The sequence below is a fragment of the Gobio gobio genome (assembly GCF_949357685.1).
Source record: "Gobio gobio genome assembly, chromosome: 11".
Lineage (NCBI taxonomy): Eukaryota > Metazoa > Chordata > Actinopteri > Cypriniformes > Gobionidae > Gobio > Gobio gobio.
In genome coordinates, this window is record NC_137104.1 from 48,473,443 (window position 1) to 48,495,959 (window position 22,517).

At 37.8% G+C, this 22,517-nt stretch overlaps 1 protein-coding gene across 2 annotated transcripts in view; it reads right to left on the minus strand.

Annotated features, from left to right (window-relative positions):
- Positions 1–11,974: 11,974 nt before the first annotated feature.
- Positions 11,975–22,517, minus strand: part of nedd9 (neural precursor cell expressed, developmentally down-regulated 9) — a 36,834-nt gene continuing 26,291 nt past the window's right edge. For both annotated transcript variants that reach the window (XM_079828657.1, XM_079828656.1), the window contains exons 3-7: positions 19,369–19,467; positions 19,159–19,290; positions 15,823–16,929; positions 14,264–14,353; positions 11,975–13,069 (exon numbers count right to left, since the gene is read on the minus strand). In XM_079828657.1, coding sequence (XP_079684783.1) covers positions 12,536–13,069; positions 14,264–14,353; positions 15,823–16,929; positions 19,159–19,290; positions 19,369–19,467 — 1,962 coding nt within the window. In that variant the 3' untranslated portion in view covers positions 11,975–12,535. The remainder of the gene's footprint in view (positions 13,070–14,263; positions 14,354–15,822; positions 16,930–19,158; positions 19,291–19,368; positions 19,468–22,517) is intronic.

The following is a 22,517-nucleotide window of genomic DNA, read 5'->3' on the forward strand; positions in this document are numbered from 1 at the left end:
TGCACAAGTGCCTGCAGCAGCCAACATTATGAAGCTGCAGACTCGGAGCCTGCTGCATCTACAGTCCCGCACCCAGAGTCCCGCATTCTCAGGCCCCTCGTTTTTCGAGACAGCGCCTCCTGCTGTTCGGAAGATTGTATAACACCTGCACACAGAGTCCCGCATTCTCAGACTCCGGATGCAATATAACGGTCTCGCTTCTTTTAAAGTTTTTCACATAAATTAACACAAAATAATTACAAAATAACATATTTGCGTTCCCTGCTCAGTGCATGTTCCAAAAAACACACTGTGTTCTCTGACTAACAAATTACCCAGTAGTTATTTTTTGTGTGTGGTAGGCTAGCCTAATCGAAAGAAAATTACTGATGGAAGAGATACAATTACAGATTGAACTATCTTATTATCAATATTAATATTGTGTGATTATTATATTGCCTCAATGTTTTTCAAATTCCAATGTTTCTTTCAGTTCAACCTAATGGTCTAATTAACATATACCATGCCAAAAACGTTTTTTTTTTATATTTTGAATGCAATGCAAAGCTCAAAACTCAAATAAGAATAGACAAAACACCAATAATAAACAATTCTGTACTTTATTTAACGATCACCTAAACATCATGTTGCTGTAAAAAGGACAAAGAAATGAAAAAAGTAAGAAAGAATTTTGTTAGTGACTTTACTTTACATCTTCAATTACATAAGGTAAAATAATAACTTTACTTTCTGCTAGGTGACTGTTTTTTCATTCGTTTGGCAATCGCTCTGTCAAATTCCTTGACTTCACTAAAATGATTGTCAAAAATATTGTGTAATAATAAATTATATATTTTTTGCAAATGCAAATTACAAGCATACCTAGGGTTATAAGTAAGGCCACTGAGGAACACCTCCTCAGCTCCTGCCAGGAAAATGCCTGCATCTCACATAGGCCATGAATGATGGCCTGTCCATATAAATTAATTAATTAATTAACATATAAAACATTGCATATATGGCAATAATAGAAACAATCCAATTGACAAACATGTTTGGGCCCACCTCAGGAAAAGAAAACTACAAATTAACTCCACTTCATCTGTGAAGTTCAGTTGAGTTTTAGACTTATCCAGCAGAGCTTTGAGGAGTTCAGAAAGAATGTCTGCTGTTGCTTATTGTCCATGTAGACTGGCACAGGTGGCTTTGGGGGAAACCACTTTGGTTTCCCATTGAGAACATCCTGTGGGGCAAACAAAAAGTGTTATTTTATATACATTATTTCATATTCATATTATATACATTTATATTTATATTCATTATATATATATATATATATATATATATATATATATATATATATATATATATATATATATATATATATATATATATATATATATATATATATATATATATATATATATATATATATATATATATATATTCACATATGTATATATTCAGATACAGTTATTTCACCATTTGCAGGATCCTTCATATCAACAACTTCATATCACAGTTTAATTAACATGGATTAATTTTAATATGTAAGTTTTATAAGTATAGGCTACTCATTTAAGTAGGCTACATAAATTATATAAAGTAAAAAATTACTCCATTTGACATTAATTAATTCAATTTATAGTTTTAAGATAAAAGGTAATAAAAAAAGGTCAAACTGTAAATCTGATTAAATAATGAATGATGACATTCTTTGATATTAATCAATCACACTCAGTGTATTTAATTGGTCTACCTTAATTTTAATCGGATTTTACAATGGCTTGTCTACAAAAAGTCTGCTAAGCTATAAAAAGTATTTTCGGGAAAAAACTATCTTTACAAATATTAAATGAGCTATTCATGTTGGTGTCGATGAGCTATAAAGTGGTTTGATTAAAAAATAAATGTGTTAAATAAAATTGATGATACTCACGTTTCGGCCTAAATCCTTCACATTGCAATTGCATTGTTTACACGATCCAATTTGATAGAATGCGCTGTCTCGAAAAACGAGGGGCCTGAGAATGCGGGACTCTGGGTGCGGGACTGTAGATGCAGCAGGCTCCGAGTCTGCAGCTTCATACTACTCGCAGCAGCTGCTTTAATTATTGCTTTAACAGTGCATTATCTTTACCGAGAGTTGTTGTCGGCCATATCTATATCAATATTATTTTAAAACACGGTAAAATATACGCTGGTTACATCAAATGAAAGAGCCCAGAAAAACTTGCCCATCCATTTTTGACTAGCAGACACGCAAGATTGAATGCACTTATGCAGAAACGGTCTGTATATACCCCTCTTTTGGTCCACATTTTAAAACCTATTGAAATATATGCAGCTTTTACGAAACGAAAGAGGTAACAGAGGCTTTGCCTTGCACAGAAGCTGTAATTTTGAGGCCTTAGAATACTTCACAGGAAATGGTTGTGGTAAGCCACGGAAATGACATCGCCAGCGCTGCTCTGGTCGCCACTGTATTCACAGGTCAGACCTTCCACTTCTCTCTTTTTTTTTCTCTCCACCGTACTTTTGCTTTTGTTGCAATGGGCCGCAATATCTGTTGTCAATGACACAGCAAGACATCCCCTCACAATATGCTTGCTAATGCAAAGTTGCATGTCAACATCAGGGGTCAGTGCTGGTTTTTGGCAATATTTAAATGCTTAATAGTGCATATTCACGTACTTTCTTGTTTAAAAAGTGCAGTGCAGACCTTATCATTAAAGCGATAGTTCACCCAAAAATTTAAATTCTGTCATTTTTTTGTCAATTTACTCATCATCAAGTTGTTCCAAACCTGTATAAATGTATTTGTGCTGAACACAAAAGAAGATATTAGGAAGAATGTTTGTTACCAAGCAGATCTTGGTAGACATTAGTATTTCCCCCCACTATGGTAGTCAATAGCTTGGTTTCCATTACCCTGTGTTTATGCACATTATCAAGTATCACATCAGAAACATACAGAGTCCCACACATGACGTGCAAGGGAAAAAAAGTAAATTGTGCGCACAATTTACTTCGTTCCCTCGACTTGCTAAACCGTCCACACGATTGACTAATTTGTTCCCTCGATTTATAAATAGTGCGCACAATCTCTAAATCGAGGGAACGAATGAGTAAATCATGAGCATGACTTAGCCTACTATTTTTTCCTGCATGTTCGGGGCTCTATTGAAACGCGAGATGGAAACCGCAAATTTTGAAACGAAAAAAGTTTTTACACTCGCTAGGGTGGTTTTTGACTTGTGCGAAAAAGAGTTAATGTGAATAATGGGAGTTGGAAACATATTTGCTGAATAAATTCTGACGTAGCGAACATCAAACCCACATGAGGGCTCTTTTAGGGAACCGGATCATTTGGCTCAGCTCAGTAATCAGAGCCGGCTCTTTCAGCTCCCAAACGGCTCATCATTTCCCACGTCTGGCTCTTTAAATTCATAATGTTTTGCAATGTTTGGCCTGTGATTGATATTTATGCACATAGTTCACTTAAATTATTCAATGTTACTCATCTCCAGTGTTGGGGGTAACGCATTTCAAGTAACTTGAGTTACGCAATAATATTACTTTTTCCAAGTAACTAGTAAAGTAACGCATTACTTTTCAAATTTACAACAAAATATCTGAGTTACTTTTTCAAAAAAGTAACGCAAGTTACTTGTTCACATTAATTTGACTGACAGCTCTCCTGCCCCCATGTTGAGAAAAATAAGTGCAAAGGCGTTGTAAACATGATGGTTATTGTAGTTCTACACTAAATGTGAGCATTTATTTATCTCACTTGCACAATAAAGATTTTGTACTCCTCAAAATGAATAAAATCATTCAAATGCAAAATCAGAATACTATGCAAACCTCCAATAATTAAATGTTAAATAAAACAACTATTTTTATGCATAATCTACCGTTATATTTAATTTACCAATGTCTTGCTGCTGTCCTTTTGATCATGAAAATTAATAGATTTTTTGTTTTTATTGGTAAAACCTTTTTCTCCTGCATCCTATTCTCCCATTATCCAGAATGGCAGCAGAGCAGAGCTGCGCCCTCTACTGTTCATGCGTGAATTCGCATTTTTACCTCAGTCGGGTGCTTATTATTTCAATTTTGGTATGAAGAGGTCTTTACAAAAATATAACTTTTTTGTTATAAAAACAAAACAAAAACAAGCCCAGCCCAGGTGAAAAAAGTAACGCAAAAGTAACGTAACGCATTACTTTTCTTAAAAAGTAACTAAGTAACTCAATTAGTTACTTTTTAAGGGAGTAACGCAATATTGTAATGCATTACTTTTCAAAGTAACTTTCCCCAACACTGCTCATCTCTGTTTTCTGGCCTGGAAACGGCTCTCAGACGGGAAGCGACTCTCTTCACTTAAAGGAGACGGCTTATTGAGCTGACTCGTTCGCGAACAACACATCACTACTGTTTCCGCTGATGGTGCTTTATTTACTGTTGGTTACTAGGTTACCAATACCACTGCTGTCCACTCAAACAACTCAATAGACCCTTTTCACATTTCCGGGTTTCTCAGAGCGGAAGTCGTCATAGTTGGGTTAAATATTATAGCTGTGAATGAGAGAATACATTAAATATTTTTTTTGTGTGCCCATTTGCTCACATAGCAAAAGAAAAACGGCACCGTAGTTTCACACAACTTTCAAAAAGAGGGAAAAAATAGAGTGAGATTGATAACTGCAGTGAAAAGAGAGAAATATGTACATTTTTACCATCACTCCCATAGACGCTATTACTAAACACCCACACAGCAGCGGTAACTTTTTTTATTGTAATTTGATGCAAAAGTAATAAAATACAAAGTATTAGTGTTATAAATGGACATATATATTTTTAAAAATGAAAATACAAAAAACGTTGCAGGATTTACAATATTGATGACCGTTAAAACGCGTCATCACAGTCTGTGAAAACGGTCTATAGAAACGCACTTAAAGCCCGGAACACACCAAGCCGTCGGGCAGTTTTTGTGTGTCGGTTCTCTTGGTGTGTTCTGACGCTGGTCCTCGTCGGCTATTTTTCAGCCAATTCGACATGTTGAATCGGCGTCGGCGCTTGTCGGTCAGTCGGGCCATCTGATTGGCTGTTCTGCTAGCGAACCAATGTACAAGAAAAAAAACAGAAGTGACCATCTGTGGTGAGCGAGATTATGAGGTGCTTTGTTTATATAGGGTATACAGGGTAGCTCTTCCTGAAAGGAAAGGTGTACAGGACAGTAGTGAGACCAGCGGAGTTGTATGGTTTGGAGACAGTTGCACTGAGGAAAAGACAGGAGGAACAGCTAGAGGTAGCAGAGCTGAAGATGTTGAGGTTCTCTTTGGGAGTGACAAGGATGGATAGGATCAGGAATGAGTACATCAGAGGGACAGCACATGTGAGATGTTTTGGAGACAAAGTTAGAGAGGCCAGGTTGAGATAGTTTGGACATGTTCAGAGGAGGAAGAGTGAATATATCGGTAAAAGAATGCTGAGGTTAGAGCTGCCAGGCAGGAGGTCGAGAGGAAGACCAAAGAGAAGGTTTATGGATGTAGTGAAAGAGGACATGAAGGGAGTCGGTCTGAGAGAAGAGGATGCAGGGGATAGAGCTAGATGGAGGCAGATGATTCGCTGTGGCGACCATAGATATACATAATAAAGGCTAGATGTCTCGTCCGCGCTGCTGGCCAATGGAGGTTGACGTCCGCACCTGGCGGCCATCTTGTCACGGCTGCTCGCTCACTCGTAACATTGTTTTCATGGTGCTTGCTTTTTAAATAACCATAACGTGCTCAATTTTCTACCGATTTTCAAACTGTTTGGTTTGTTATAAACGTCAGAGATGTAGTTATGACACTGCATGCTTATGAAAAATTATTCATAATTTGTTCAAGCATCCAGAATTATAGCCACGTTAATAACGTTTGTAAGAAACCAAACCATTTGTAAATCCGTCAAGATTTCAGCGAGATAAGAGTGTTTGTGTTCATGCAGATCACTCGCCTTAAATCAGGTACCACAGAGCCCTGCCTGTGACAAGATGGCCGCCGGTGATGACGTTAGAGACTCCGCCATAAGACATCTAGCCTTTATTATGGATATCTATGCGGACAACCCCTGAAGGGAACGAAAGGAAAAGAAGATACAGGGTAGCTCTTCCGGTTTCCCGTTTTGAATAACGAAAGCAGACTACCGCCTCCAGCTGGTAGGGAAAGCTGTTTACTCGTACGCAGGCGCAGAATGGACGTGCTACTTGGCCGTTGGATGTCGAGCGTCGGCTTGGTGTGTCAGGGCAACTTTGGACCCAGACGCTGAGCCAACTCTGCAGTCTGCTTACGTCGCTACTAGTTGGTCGGCGTCGGTTTGGTGTGGTCCTTGCTTAGTTCGCATTTGGGAAAAGACTTTGAAAAGATTCGCTTCACGTTTGGATGGAAACCCAGCTAATGGCTGCCGAGATCTGTCTTTTTGGGTGAACTATCCCTTTAACATCTAGCTATATTCAGTATTAGGCTACTTAAAATCAAAATGATGTTAAGTTTCAAACGACTATGCTGTAATGGTGCGATTTTCTCCTGTTGAGTTTCTTGAATACTCTCTCAAATGAGTTGAGTTGAAGGAGTATCTGTAGTGTTGACTCTGATTGGTTGACTTATGTAGTGTGAGCGGTGAAGCATCGATTGGATAACTCATCCCTCTCTCTTCAGGCTCTTTAATTCTGTGCAGATCCACCTCGAGACGCATCCAAGACCGCAGAACTCCCACTGATGCCATTATAAGAGCCAGATAAATCACTAGGAAAGGGTTTGGAGAGAGTGATGGGAAGAATTTACCGCTCTCTCTCACCACGTTTAATGAAAGTTTCTTTTTAAAGGCTTTCTCATCTTTGTTTCCCCGAGGAGAACTTAGTCCAGAATGTGGCAAATGTTTAAATCGTTAATTGTGTGTAAGTGCCAGTCAGTGGATCCTGACGCTTTTACAGAGCATTCCTTCATTCCCAGTAAGATTGTTAGCATTCATTGCCATGCCTACAAGAGCAGTTTATTTGGAGGGAGAATGTTCTGGAAGCACAAGAATGTGAAGTTTCGTTTCAACATAATTTACGTGTTGTTAGAAGACGTTTTGCCATTCATCCGAGTGTCTTTTCCATTCTGAATGAACTTAAAGGGATAGTTCACCCAAAAATTTAAATTACCTCATGATTTACTCACCCTCAAGCCATCCTAGATGACATTCTTCTTTCAGACGAATACAATCAGAGTTATATTAAAAAATATCCAGACGCTTCCAAGCTTTATAATGGCAGCCCAAATTTTGAAGCCCAAAAAAGTGCATTCATCCATTATATAAGTAATCCACATGGCTCTGGGGGGTCCTTCTGAAATGAATTAATGGGTTTGTGTAAGAAAAATATCCATATTTAACATATTTTAAAGTAAAATATCTAGCTTCTGGTGGACATATTTTCATTTTTGGGTGAACTATCCCCAAGTTCCATCAACATCTTGCAGGGACGTTTTAGCAAATGTTCCTGAGGGTTTGAATGGAAAAATATTAAGCTTGAACTTTTGTCTTAATCATGAATTCAATACATATGTTCGATGTGTAAAGTTGTATAAAATGTCTCTTGGGGCTGGGACTATTTTTTTAGGCGGATGAACTTCTGTTTATGTGTAATGCTATGGCAAGCTAGCCTGGTCCTACCAGACTCTCATACATTTAATTTGTACAGAGAGTCTGGCCACTCTCCGTTGACAAGCGTTAACTTCCTTGAAGGCAGGGTACTCTGTTGAAGTTTAAAACTATTGGATCTGCCCAGAGCCACTCTGGATCTGCCATAACAATCGCTAACGTTTGGTCGTGACGCACAACATCAACGTCATCGTTCTCAGCCACTCCCTCTGTTCACTGATTGGACCGGTTAAAATTTGACCGGAGAAAACCAGAGAATATACCGCAATCCCAGACGGAGTACTAAAGGAAAATGAAAATTGAGCGGAAGTATAGAGGGCGGAGCCAGGCTAATGGCAAGCCGTTTTAGCTTAAAGTGTTCCCAGCGTTACTCATCGTAATTGCATTTTTACTAGTAAGAATTAGAGAGCTCTACCATTCAATCCTAGTAACTAAAACGGTAATGCGTTTATGCGTTTTGGCCGTTCATTTACACAACAGCTGCCTTTTTGGGTGCCTGAAAATTTGAAAACAGGTTTCAAATTGCAAGTTTTTGCAAACGGTCTCTGTGTAAACAACAAAAACGTGAATCTGTGAAAACGATGGAGTCATGTTTTTGCGTATTACTTGCTCAGCCTATAGTGTTTCATCGCCGTCTAATGGCCTGACAGAAGAATACAGTTTTTTTTTTGTCATTTTCCCGGATGCATGCAAATGGGGATTTAAAAAAAAACTAAAAACTCACTTGGCCGGCATGTTCCTGCCCTGCCCTGCCCTGCCCTGCTTCACACAGAATATTAGGTCCGGCCCTTTAAAAGCTGCACGGACCAAATTCATTGTAACACCCGATTTCTCTTTCAACTCTGTATACGTTCACTAAAGACATATCTGACTGCGTTTACCTGAATACTCGACAGGACGTGCTTTTTTACATATTTTTTACCATTCAAACCCAATAATCCGCGAAACTGGCGTCACGATCTGTCTGAGTGAAAGGCGGCAGCGCGCGAGCACGTCCCGGCCATGCCTCACTTTTCTGTTGCTTTCTTTTTCCTGAGCTGCGCGTATATATTTGATGTTCTGCTTCCATTGTTTAGTGAACGGTGGAAGCAGAGCTCACACACACATCCTCTCAGCTGCTGTCACTCATCGACGCACATTAAGAAATACTGCTCTTATTAGAGTGCTGTCATTTTTAAAGTATCAGTACTAATACAATTTCATATGGTACCCAATTAATCCAGTCGACTAAAAATATTGACATTGACTAATTAACAGCGTCGACGCAGTCGATTGTATCGACCAATCGCGACAGGCCTAGTGAAAATGCAGTTACGATGAGTAACGCTGGGAACATTTTAAGCTAAAACGGCTTGCCATATAATGCTGCTTTCACATGTTATCAGAAATATCATAAATGCAAGTTTCCTAGTTAAAAAAAATTGGACATGAAAGCCCTCTCAAGTCATATTTACCAATACGTTTCCAATGATTATTCATATATTGGTTAAAAGACAATACTGGTCTCGGCTTGTTGGTAACATGGACAATTAATTGTTACCATTAAGCTAATCATTTGAAGCGTATTGTATGTTTTACACAAAGCAAAATATGCTGTTTTTGATTGAAATTTCAGAATCGTCAACAAGCTATTGTAAAGTGTTACCTGCATTTCATATAATAATTTACAATTAAGCTATTTACTAATTTATTAAAGCATTCAATTGAAGAAAAACCTACAAGTGAGCGGATTGTGGGTTAAGTTGAGGTCACATTTTGTGGTAAATTAGCATGCTGTACTTGAAGGCAGTCCACAGACCTGAAATATTCCTTTGTTGTGTAAAAACAATATAATACTGTTGTACATAACAAATGTCTTAATCATCTGACCGCAGTGTGCATGGAACGATCCGTCATAAATTTGCCCATTATCAGCTGGTGATGGTTGGTGAAACTGGTGCGCAGCTGCCGAAAGCCGCAGAGCACCTGCTACATGAGCTAATGTCCTTCATCTCACCACAGGCCACAAGTTAAATCATCATGTGCATCTGTACAAAACATTGTTAGATGAGAAAGGCGGCCTGTTTTAAGGCCTTTCCGATGAGATGGCATAATAAAAAGCGTGCTAAATTAGATTGGGCAGACATGTGATGTTCCTCCTGCACGTCTCAGGATGTTCCAGCAGGGTAATGTTAATGATAATATGGCGTGGCAGTCTGTTCAGGCCGTGCTCGACTTGCTCTTCAATCCCCTTAGCATGGCCTCTCATCATCGCCGCTAACCCACATGAGCAATGATACATGCTCATTTCATTACAGCGTGGAATGGAAAGTATTACTCACCAAGGTCCACAGAGATGGTTTGGGAAGCTCACATCCATCTAAGGTCTTTTTTTATCAGATTATATCTGTCCAATTGGATCATCTGATAATACTTATGGGAATTATGGATCGGTGGGACATTATGTCAATGGCGGGGTAAAAACTCTTGGGAAAATGTCTTCCTTGCTGCTGCCAGATTTCACGTTCGTTTAACATGTTTTTTTTGTTAGCCATGATGTGATACCAGAATGAATGTCTGGGTCACATTTTGCCACGAAATCAAAAGGAAAAAATATATATTTTGCTTGCGTTTAGATTTTTTTTGCGTTGTGACATTAGAATAAAAACAAGAAATTGTTATTTTTTACTCTAATAAAATACTATAATTTTTATTTAAATAAGCATAAATTAAAAGTAATAAACACTGCGATGATATAAAAACATTGTACAATTAGTGCTGTCAAATCGATTAATCATGATTAATCGCACCTAGCATAAAAGTTTGTAAATATATTGTATATATTGTAAAGGTATAATATAACATGCATGCATGCACACACGCACACACACACACACACACACACACACACACACACACACACACACACACACACACACACACACACACACACACACACACACACACACACACACTCAAGCTTATGTTAGATGTGATTAATCGTGATTAATCGCATCTAACATAAGTTTGTAAATATATAATATAACACACACACATATTTATTAATACTTTTATGTTAGATGTCATTAATCGTGATTAATCGACTTAATAGTATCCAACATAAGTTTGTAAATATATAGTATATATTGTAAATATATAATATAACACACACACACATATGTATTAATCATTTTATGCTAGATGTGATTAATCGATTTAATCGCATCTAACAAAAGTTTGTAAATATATAGTATATATTGTAAATATATTATATAACATGCACACACACACACACACACATATTCAAACTAATGTTAGATGCGATTAATCGTGATTAATCTATTTAATCACATCTAACATAACATTTTGTAAATATATAGTATATATTGTAAATATATAATCTAACATGCACACACACACTCATATGCAAACTTATGATAGATGTGATTAATCGTGATTCATCGATTTAATCGCATCTAACAAAAGTTGGTAAATATGTAGTATATATTGTAAATATAATATAACATGCACACACACACACACACACACACACACACTCATATTCAAACTTATGATAGATGCGATTAATCGATTTAATCACATCTAACATAACATTTTGTAAATATATAGTATATATTGTAAATATAATATAACACGCACACACACACACACACACACACACACTCATATTCAAACTTATGATAGATGCGATTAATCGATTTAATCACATCTAACATAACATTTTGTAAATATATAGTATATATTGTAAATATAATATGTGCACACACACACACACACACACACACACACACACACACACACACACACACACACACACACACACACACACACACACACACACACACACACACACACACACACACACACACACACACACACACACACACACACACACACACACACACACACACACACACACACATATGCAAACTTATGATAGATGCGATTAATTGTGATTAATCGATTTAATTGCATCTAACATAAAAGTTTGTAAATATATTGTAAATATATAATATAACATGCGCACACACACACACACTCAAACTTTTGTTAGAATCGATTAATCACGATTAATCGCATTGACAACATTATTTACTATATATATATATATATATATATATATATATATATATATATATATATATAATTTTTTTTTTTTTTTTTTTTATAAAACAGTTATGAAAGAGTTTTTTGTGCATTATAGTGATAAAAACAGGGGAGGAAATATTTAATTCTCATTAAAAAAGGTGCCAAAATTTTTTTATAATCCTAATGCAGGCTTAATATAATTTTTATTTTATTTTATAGTGAACTATGACCTGGGGCCCAGTCTTGACAGGTTTTGTGAGATTCACCAAAATGTTCAAACAAAAACAAGTGAAACCATTTCTATAGCAAAGACAGAGACATATTTTACTTTGTTCATACCATACTCTCGGCAGAGTGTGTGTCACACAATACAGCACATGTACAAAACAAACTATTTTCGTTTTGTGTGTTCTGGCATTCATCATTACACAATAATTAGCAGTTAAGGACAATTTGTAAGGTGCCTAATACACAAAACGATCAGGAATGTTAATGGTCACTCTACAAATGCAAATCTCAATCATTTCTAATTCATACAATTCATATTATTATTATTATTATTATTATTATTATTATTATTATTATTATTATTATCATTATATAAAAACAAATCTACACAAAATATAGAGCTGAATATTTACACAGAGGAAGAGAGCAGGACTATTTACAAAAGACAACTTTCAGTGATGCATCTACATAAGAACGAGTATAAATATATATGCATGTTAAAATGACAGTCTTTGTTCAGATGTTGGTGACGTCACCGATGACATCACAATCCCGCCATCTGCGAGAGCTGCACTTTAAATTGTTGTGCCAAGTGCGAGAGGTCCGTCACGCGATCTACCATTTCCTGCACAGCAGCTGTGTTGGGATAGTGAAGGGCCGCTACTTTAGTGGCACTCACGACTGTCTTTAGCATCTCGCACAGCACGTTGCTCAAGTTCATGACGCGGTTCGCCACTTCTGCCACCGAGGCCTGTCTTGACAGAGTGTCGCCGATAAACACGAGCTTGTGGGCGCTGAGAATGACAAACTTGCCATGTGCAACGAAGATTCGAGGAGGCTGACCGGCCTTCACGCAGCTGAAAAAAGCATCTACCGCATTCAGCAGAGTCACAAAGTGCTGTTCGCATTGGTCCGCGTAGAAGCCCAGCAGCTGCCGATCGCGCAAGCACACCGGAGCTCCGCCTCCCGAGGAGAAATTAGAGGAGGAGTCTGAGGAGGGGGAGTGGGTGATCCACTTGGTGATGTCATTCTCTACAGGTTTGATCACTTCCTGTTCGAGCTGTTTAAACTGGTTCAGCTGTTACGGGAGACAAAGAATTTAGAAGTTAGAACTATTTATAAATCATAAAATGATCATTATAAAAAAAATTATGAAAAATAGTGCATCATTTCTGGTGCACCTTTTTCTCTCTAAAACAAAAAATGAAATTAAAAATGAACAATAGAGCATAGTTATATAGTTATATACATAGTTAATATATAAAATATATATATATTATTATTATTATTTTTTAAGAACTATAAGAGATAAAGTGCTTCAACATTTTGTAAAAAATACAATAAAAATAGTTTTGTTTAGACAGAAAAAGATGCACCAGTTGCACATGCACAATTTATTTATATAAATCTAATATAAATGTATCATAATACATACAAATAATATAATATCCTTATTTGCCTGCATTTTGAGATGGACACTAACAACATGAGATATGTATATGCACTGTAAAAAAAAAGTCTGTAAAATAGGGCACAATGTACTGTATAAATATGAAGGAATTTTGCATATTGGTTTTTTTACAGGTGTTTTACCTGTATTTTGAATTACACATTGCATTAGTTTGTGTTTTAAGGGTTAACGGAAATTTCCGTAAAATTACTGGATAATGTCCTGGTAGAAAATGACCAGTACATTTTCCGTTTTTATTTTTTACAGTGTATATATAAATCTTTGAAAAATCCTTCTTAAAATATTTAAAATGATTTTTTGCCTGCATTTTGAGATGGACACTAACAACATGAGACATATACAGTAACAGTTTAAACACAACCAAAGACTGGGTAAACATCTTGAACCTAGATTATACGGGCAGCTCTCTAGGCTTAAGTTTACATACAGGAACCATCTGTCCTAGAAGAGAGCTGAGATCTCTGAGATCTGCACCTGTGAGGATGTTATAGCTGAACTCTGATATATGGCAAACACATGGACACCCTAAGATCTCACATGATGCAATAGTTAACTGACGTGGCCAGGAAAAACCCTTTCTCTTGTGATGTATTTACACCTGATGGGTTCCGTCATCCTGTTTGTTCATCTAATTTGTCCACAACCGAATTCATACACTCCTGGTGTTTCTATTCTTATCCTTTCTAAGGTTGACGAAGCATCTGTTATGCTGTACTGTATTTCTGCACCTAAAGTCACTTAATCATAAACTACTTCCTTGAACACACAAGCTGATGACGTTTATGTGCACGTGTCATGTACCTGCTCTTGGCCGAGTTGGACTTTGCTCTGTTTGGTGATGTTCTCCTTCTCTAAGAGTTCCTTCTGTTGTCGTTCGAATTCATCTTTTCCCTGCGAAAGTAACAAAAGGTCAGTCAGCAAGTCGCAGCAAATTGTTTCAAAGCAGCTTTACAGAAACTAGTGTCTTGATGCACCAATGAGCAGCCAAAGGCCACTGTGGTATTAAACCAATCCTTTTTTAATTCAAATGATTCTTTTTTTGTTTGAATAAGCTACAGTCTCTTTTGTATTTTCTACAAAACCCCATTCTGGCAGTATTTAAACTCTTACACCGGATGAATATCCACTCTTTGTCTTTTGCTTGAGATTGAAGTACAAGCTCAGGTTTTAATCTCACATTGACATGCTCAAATGTTAGCGATCTCATTTCTAATCTCTGAATCCAGGATTAACAGATGGACAGAGGATAGATGGAAGCGGATGGACTGGTTTTCAGCAGTTTTTGCAGCATGCAATTCTATCAATTTGTACAGTTTCTTGTTTTTATATTCATTTTGTTCACAGCTGATTTTGAAGAATGTCAGTAGCCAAACAGTCGATGGGCCTCATTGACTATTTTTTTCCACACAGTTTCCATATGATTACCCATATTCTTCAAAATATATATTGTGTTCAGCAGAAGAAAGAAACTCATACAGGTTTGGAACAACTTGAGGGAGAGCAAATGATGACAGAATTTTCATATTTGGGTGAACTATCCCTTTAAGTAAGTTTTGTGTATAAGACTACGATATTGTTTTTGCTCGTTGCATTGCCTGCTATATGAACACCTGTAAAAAGAAACAAATGAACGATAGTAATAGTGATTGAGGCCCTGTCCCAAATGGCACCCTAAACCGAAAAAAAGAAGTCCGCTGTGTAACCCGCACCAGTGCGGGCTCGGCAGAAGTGCGCATCGAGGGTGCATATCGACCTCAAAGGGGGTGCTCGCGAGCACCCTTCTGAGACCTAAAATGACAAATGGGACACCCTGCGGTCTCGTGGACTTAACGGACATGCGCATGCAGCGGCCCTTGTAAGTCCACAAGACCGAAAGTGCACATGAAGTGTGTGCCATTTGGGACAGGGCCTGACTTCGTAAACATTACTAATACCACATCAAATGTCTGTACACACAAAATGTAAAATTAGCCCATGATTTACTCAAGTCATACTAGGTGTATATGACCACCGGAAGCTAGTTCTTTTAGTCTACAAAGTCTTAAATATGGATATTTTTCTAACGCAACCGCGCCACTTCGCTTCAGAAGGCCTTTATTAACCCCCCGTAGCCGTGGGGAGCAGTTATATGATGGATAGATGCACTTTTATGGACTCCAAAAACGACCCATCAAGTCACTGCCATTATAAAGCTTGGAAGAGCCAGGACATTTTTAATATAACTCTGATTGTATTTGTCTGAAAGAAGAATGTCATAAACACCTTGGATGGCTTGAGGGTGAGTAAATCATGGGATAATTTTCATTTTTGGGTGAACTATCCCTTTAAAGCTTAAAAAAAAGTTGTAGTGTGATTCCCACCTGCAGATGGACGTAGTCATAATCTTCCATCCAGCTTTTAACGCACTTCTCGCTGTTCATGTTTGCTTTGTCGTGTGATACGGGGAACGGTTTGGTCTGTCCTCCGTAGCTGTCGTCCTCCGTCGGGGTGCAGGTAAAGGGGTGAACGATGCCTTCTATCGGTGCTCTTCGGAAGAGCAGCTCTGCGCTGCCCCCTATTGTTGAAGCCAGCTGCTTGGCATCATCAGGCACCGTCCGTGACACCATTACAAAACGCTCCAGCTCGTCACTCTTGCTCTGATGCTTGGTGCCAATTGCTAGGATATTAAGAGCCCAGTTATGGTTTTCTAAAGTCTGGTGTGTTTGTTGAAGAATCTGATGGGAGTCTTCCAGACGCTGCAACTGGCGTCGCAACTTGGAGTGCAGTCCTTGATCGGACAGAGCGGTGGCGTTTGCCGCCGCTCCACGACCGAATACGAGAAATTCCGTGAGCGAACCTTTGACGCGCTCCAATAAAACGCGGACATCATTGGTGTGGCGCTCCATGAAGCTGTATGTCCGCCAGTGTGGCGATGCCGCGAGAGTTTGCAGCGCGCAAACGGAAGACTCCAGACATTGTTGGAGGTGACCCAACTTCTGAAACGCAGAGTCTAGATCCAACGCCAGACGACTCTCGGCGGGCGATCCGGCCGAAGAAGAGGAAGTTGACATGCTGCTGCGAGTGCTTCCCGTGCTGGAAAACGACAAGCGGTTTACGCCTTCGGTCACCTCACCAACCAACCGAGTGTCTGCCGGTGGGATATCGTAAACGGACTTATTCCTGTCCTTCTCGGAGGAAACATGTCGGTTCTGAGGCATTCCACGTGGAATATCGTACAAGTCCCGAGATCCACTTGCAGCGAGTTGACTGGCGGGAACGTCGTAGATGCCGACGCTGTCGTTCATGGTCTTTCGGGACACTGGCTCACAGCTGGGCGGGAAGTCGTAGTTGGAGCACGAGGAAGCTTTAGAGATGGACGCTGGTGGAACGTCGTATACACCTTCTTGCTTGTGCTTTGAAGGCTGTGGAAAGTCGTAATTCCCTTCATCTTGTGCAATGTTATTCCGACAAGGTGGTGTGGAGTAAACCTGAGGAGCGAGAATTCGGTTAAACATGGAGTGTATATGCTTATAAGAATTAGTGCTGTCAAACATATCACATTTTCTGATACATATTGGTTATGAATATTTAAAATTGTTTCAATTATCATTTTCTGCAGTATCGATACACCTTCACTATTATGTATTCCTTCACTACTGTTCAGCTGATGAAGTTTTGGTTCCTTGCCTTGAATTTTTGGGGATTAGTTTGGGATTAAAATTTTGAAAATGTTTTGATTTGACTGAACTGACACAATCGGATTAGGACAAAAACTAGATTTTCTATAGAGCTGCCTTTTATAGTTGTTTCATGATTGATTTTTTTATAGATTTTTTTTATTTACTGCAGACATTGGACGATGTACATGAATCAACATTCAGATAAATGTACCCAGGTTAGCCCGAAGGCTAATTTTCATTGGCAGTCCGTTTGGCTGATTTTATTTGACAGAAATCTGATGAGAAACTTGATGAATTTTACAACATTGAACTGAACTGAATCAACATTGAACTAAATTTTGAACTGAAAAATGAAACTATTGTCTTGTATACAGCTGCTTTACAACTGAAATTCAAGTCGTGAAACATTAACACAGTTATTTTCTCCTTGCAGAGTAGAAAATACTACATCATATCAATATTTTTCAAGGCATTGTATTGAAATTCCAACACTATGGTGCCAAAACTAATTAGAACTGTTTGATTCTAATACAGTTCTGCATTTCCATCATCTCACTGTCACAAAATCTTGAATAGGACATGGAAAATCCTGCCATCCAGCTAAAGGATAAAGCCCAGCTTTGACCTGACAGCGTAATGGGAGTACATGGGCCGTGCCAACAGCATATTGGTCAATAAATAAACACAGTGGCCTGTAAGTGATTTCTGTCAAGTGTAGAATCTATCTTTCAGACTGAACCCGGGTTTCCGCAAACCCTAATTAAGTACGACTCTAATAACAGGTTTCCATGTACTTCCAGTTTATTTCAAACAAACTTGAGGCGCTGTGCTGCATTTCGCCAAGAGCAGCGGTGAAACATAAGAGGGGCTTGAGCACAATTATTTCTGTTCTGACCTCCTTGCAAAGTTAAGAGCACTACTCCGAGTTTGACTCCAACATTGCTGGCAAGCTAGGCTTTAATTTGCTAACCAGGGGAAAGTAATAAAAATCAGAGTATTTATTTCTTTGTAAAATTTCTGGGAAATAATAGCGTTAGGTTACAAGACAAAGAACAAGGGGCTGCATCAGAGTGATTCTAGTTAACGAAAACCATAAAACATTTCATACTTCTCGCCTCGCCTTGTTGACAGAGGCTATTTACACTAGCTCCACCCACTGACTTCTGGTTGGGCCAGACAAAATTATGGAAGAAATTTACGATGCAAATCCGCCTTTCCGAACTCGCTCTACTCCCTTTTTCTATCACATAACAGATCGGAAAGGCATTTTTATTAAAATGAATAAAATATTTGAAAAGTTGAAATAAAAAGTGTCTAACGTGTGTTTAATAACAAAGTGTTTATTGGTTAGGAGTAGGGGTAGTTGTAGGGAGGGCTTTATTGTCCCAATAAGGCGGCATCCATTTAATAATTTTAATAAATGTAATAATTTCACTCTGTTATTATTGCATAGCGTTTTATGTACAACAACACTGAGGTGCAAATAGTATCTGGCACTATTTATATGTATACTAACATAGTCTCTAACTACTATTTACACTTATAGTAACAAAAAAAAATACTGCTATTTTTACATGGTGTAAATGAAATCTATTGCTACAGCTGCGCTGCCAAAAATTTAACTAGTTGCCAAGGCAACATTTCTCTTTTTTATTAAGTTTAATTTAATAACATGATGTGCTAAAATAGCTCAAACTAAAAAAAAACTAATATAAATCACAAAAAACAACAATATTTGAACTAAAATGGAAAGTATACAAATAAAAGCTCTTTCAAAATATTAATAAAAACTATAATAGTATTTCAATTATACTAAAATAATACTGGGCAGCATTCAAGAGTATGTTTTCATAATTCTTGTATTTTTTTTAAAATATATCCACCGTGTGAAAATTGTTAGGCTAATTATGTACAAGATGCATGATTTGAGGAATTATTTGTAGCACAAACAATGTAGGATAAGTTACACGTTAAAGTTTCAAACAACTAATCATCATGACGTCATAATGAATATTAAGAGCTAAAGGATCAGCATACCCCTTGCGATGATGGAGGTATGTCATACAGTCCCTTTGATCGCAGGTCTTTTGACGGAGGTGTGTCGTAGATGCCCTGGGCTCTGGGAATGCTGTGCTGTCCGGTTTTCTTGCTCGCAGGAATATCGTACACCTGTGGGGGTGTTTCAAATGTAAATACACGTATGCTGACATCTATATTGGTACATGTGTTATTGAAAGTGACACTCACCCCCTGTGGACGAATTGGAGGAACATCGTAGAGGTCATGAGATGAATCTGAAGCAGGGCTGTATGCGTATGTTTGTCCTACTCGTACTGGGGTCACCACCTGAAACAAGAAGACAACCATTTAAAGCTGGAACATTTTTATTCCTAGGTGAAATATGACATATAAAGTGCCGTTAGTGGAGGGTCTCTTGACATGTAGGAGAAATTGAGGCTGAAAACACCAACAATTACACAGACCTGAACTCAAACCCTAAAATGTTTTCACAAACAAAACATTAAACTCCAAATATGAACAGTAGTAGTAATAATATCCGCACATTTTTGTTGTTCAGTCACAACATACTGCGGTGAAACTATGGTGCATTGTGTACGTGACTAGATTAATGCAACGGCAAACATAGGCGCTAATGGAGTAATCTGTCTTATACAACTCCACCTCCTCGGCTCCAAACATTAATATTTGTCATCTCGTACATTTCCCATCTATCTTTTCTCTATATATTCCTGCTGTTTATTCTCCATCTTTTATGCTCTACATCTGTCTTCTGCGTCAGACAGGCAGAAGCATCCTTGGAATGTACTTGGTCTCCATTCGCTGTTCTCCAAAATCAGCCCCCCTCCTCGTCCCAAACGCTCCGCTAATACACCACACACCGCTGTCACCACACGAGAACACTCACGGGTCACTGACAGCTCTCAAAAATGGGAACCATACGTCCTGCATCCTGTCTGAGAGACTCCAGATCTGTTCCAATCCTAGTGTGCTGCCTTGCTGTACCACCTACATAGACAACTGCCTTCTAACCCAACTCGAACCTCAGGCGGGCAGTGTATATATACACCCTCTCCTGACACAGAGTTCCAGAGATGTGAATGTCCAGATGGTTTTCATAAGCGGGACTGTCACACTCTTATTTTTACTCTGTGAGTTTAGGTGCACATCAATGATATTCCTGTCCATAAATCAGCACTCTGGAATTCAAGGTTCAGCATAGTTCACCAATTACCCAGATTTCCCGGCTTGTTCCCATCAGTCTTAAATCACCTCTGCTTCCCAGAAATCCTGGGAAAATGAACTGGGAATGAATTGAGAATGGGACACATCAGTGGTCTGATCAATCTATCTATACTCAATATTATATGCATATAATAAACTATATTTATATTGTATAATATTATTAACAAAATATATATTTTTACAAAGCAGATATGTATGCTCATATATATATATATATATATATATATATCAAACCAAAATGTATACCCAACATTCTCACATTCTCACAGTTTATTCGCTATAGTTTAGAAAATGGTAATAACATGGTTTTATATTTAAAATATACAAGAACTAAGAGTTAAACTGTGTCAGAACAAATTCATCTTAATGTCAGACGTTATCAAACTTTGATAGAAATGTGTGTAATGGATTACAATCAACCAATCAGCTGTTAAATTTAAGTACACAATTAGATAATTCCGATTTAGGTCAACCAATGACCAAGCAATGCTTTATTTTGTGCGGTCTGTGGTGTAAAACGTCATATTAGCAATTAAAGAAAAAACACTCAAGCAAAACATGGTCAGGTCAAAGAGTCTGAAAAAATGTGGTCCCAAATTTGTATAAATGTTACTGGTAGTCACTGTATGAAGGATTTTTGGGGTATAATATGTCACAATTTACTTTATTTTGCTATCCTCACTTACATAAATGAACTATAGTGTCCTGCACACACTGGTAAAAACTTGTTACCGGCTGTCTGAATAATTTTTGGTTTGACTTTATAATATATATATATTTAATATTTTTTCATAAAGTATTGTTTTAACATTTTTAAATGTTACAATTTCATCTAATTTATTGATATTAATTTGAGTAAATATGATTAAAATAATACAGCTCTATTAGACCAGATTCTCTGCCGCCTGGAGTGGCTAATCGGAAATGAGTAAATGTGCCGTAGTGTGTGAGGTGTGAACTGTGACCTCTAGGCAAACATTCTCTCCTACTAAGGTGACTCCTTCCCTGGATTCCGTTACACCCTGGTTGGGTGTGCGTGACTAAGACCGGATCAGATTTGAACCTGAGATCGACCTAATTGCTGCGGGAGCCTCTTTTTTTTTGTCCGTGGAGAATAACAGCGCTGAAAAAAACAACATGATGTAAGAGTGTTTTCTCACCAGCTTCATTTTTCGTTATGCAGCCTCTGGACTAAAGATGTTTGAGTAAACAATGACTTCACCGAGTCTCTCTGAGTCACGTTTGGCAAGAGCTAGAAAAATCAGTTGGTTGATCATTTGGAAGAAACGTAAAGAAAAACAATTCTCCAGAATGATCTCGAATGATCTGCCGTCCCTTTAAATCGGTTCCATTCCAGTGACAGAAAAAGCTCCATCCTATTAATAAGTCGAACTCATCAACGAAAGCAATTAAATGTCAAACCCTCAGGGATCTCCCACATGACGATAATAAAACTGAAATGCGCACAGTCTTCCTGCTAATTTAGGCGTATTACCCTAATGCAAGGAGCCATAATTAATTTTGCATCACATGGAAGCATTCAAACACACCCCGTGATTTATAGATGCGCATTGAGACGATGTGGTCGGGGGTGATTATTTAAATGAGATGCATCAATTATGCAGTGACCCTGATTTTGAACAGTTTGTCTTTGATTAATAATAAGTAGGCGGCAACAAAAAAAAAGATTTTGCCTTGAAATAAAGAAGAGACGAGGAGGTAAACGGGAATGAGTTCTGATGAAAGAGTCTTGCGGGCATGAGGAAATAAGCTACCTTTCTGCTGAGCATTTCCTGTTATCTCTGCAGGAGGTAAAAACAGCCATGTGGCTAACACTACTTTTCTGGGTCAGATCACATCCACACTGAGAACAGGCTAAACAACTTCATGCTCAAGGCCAGTTCACACCAAGGACAATAAATATAATATATATTATTATAATTCTAAAAATCATTCTAAATATAAAACCATAGCAGACTCCACACCACACATAAATAATAAATGCAAATAAAAAAATAAATGCTGAATATTAACTGTGTGTGTGTGTGTGTGTATATTATTTAAAAAAATATATATGTAATTTAAGTTTGCATAATTATATTAATACACATAAAATACATTTAAATTACATT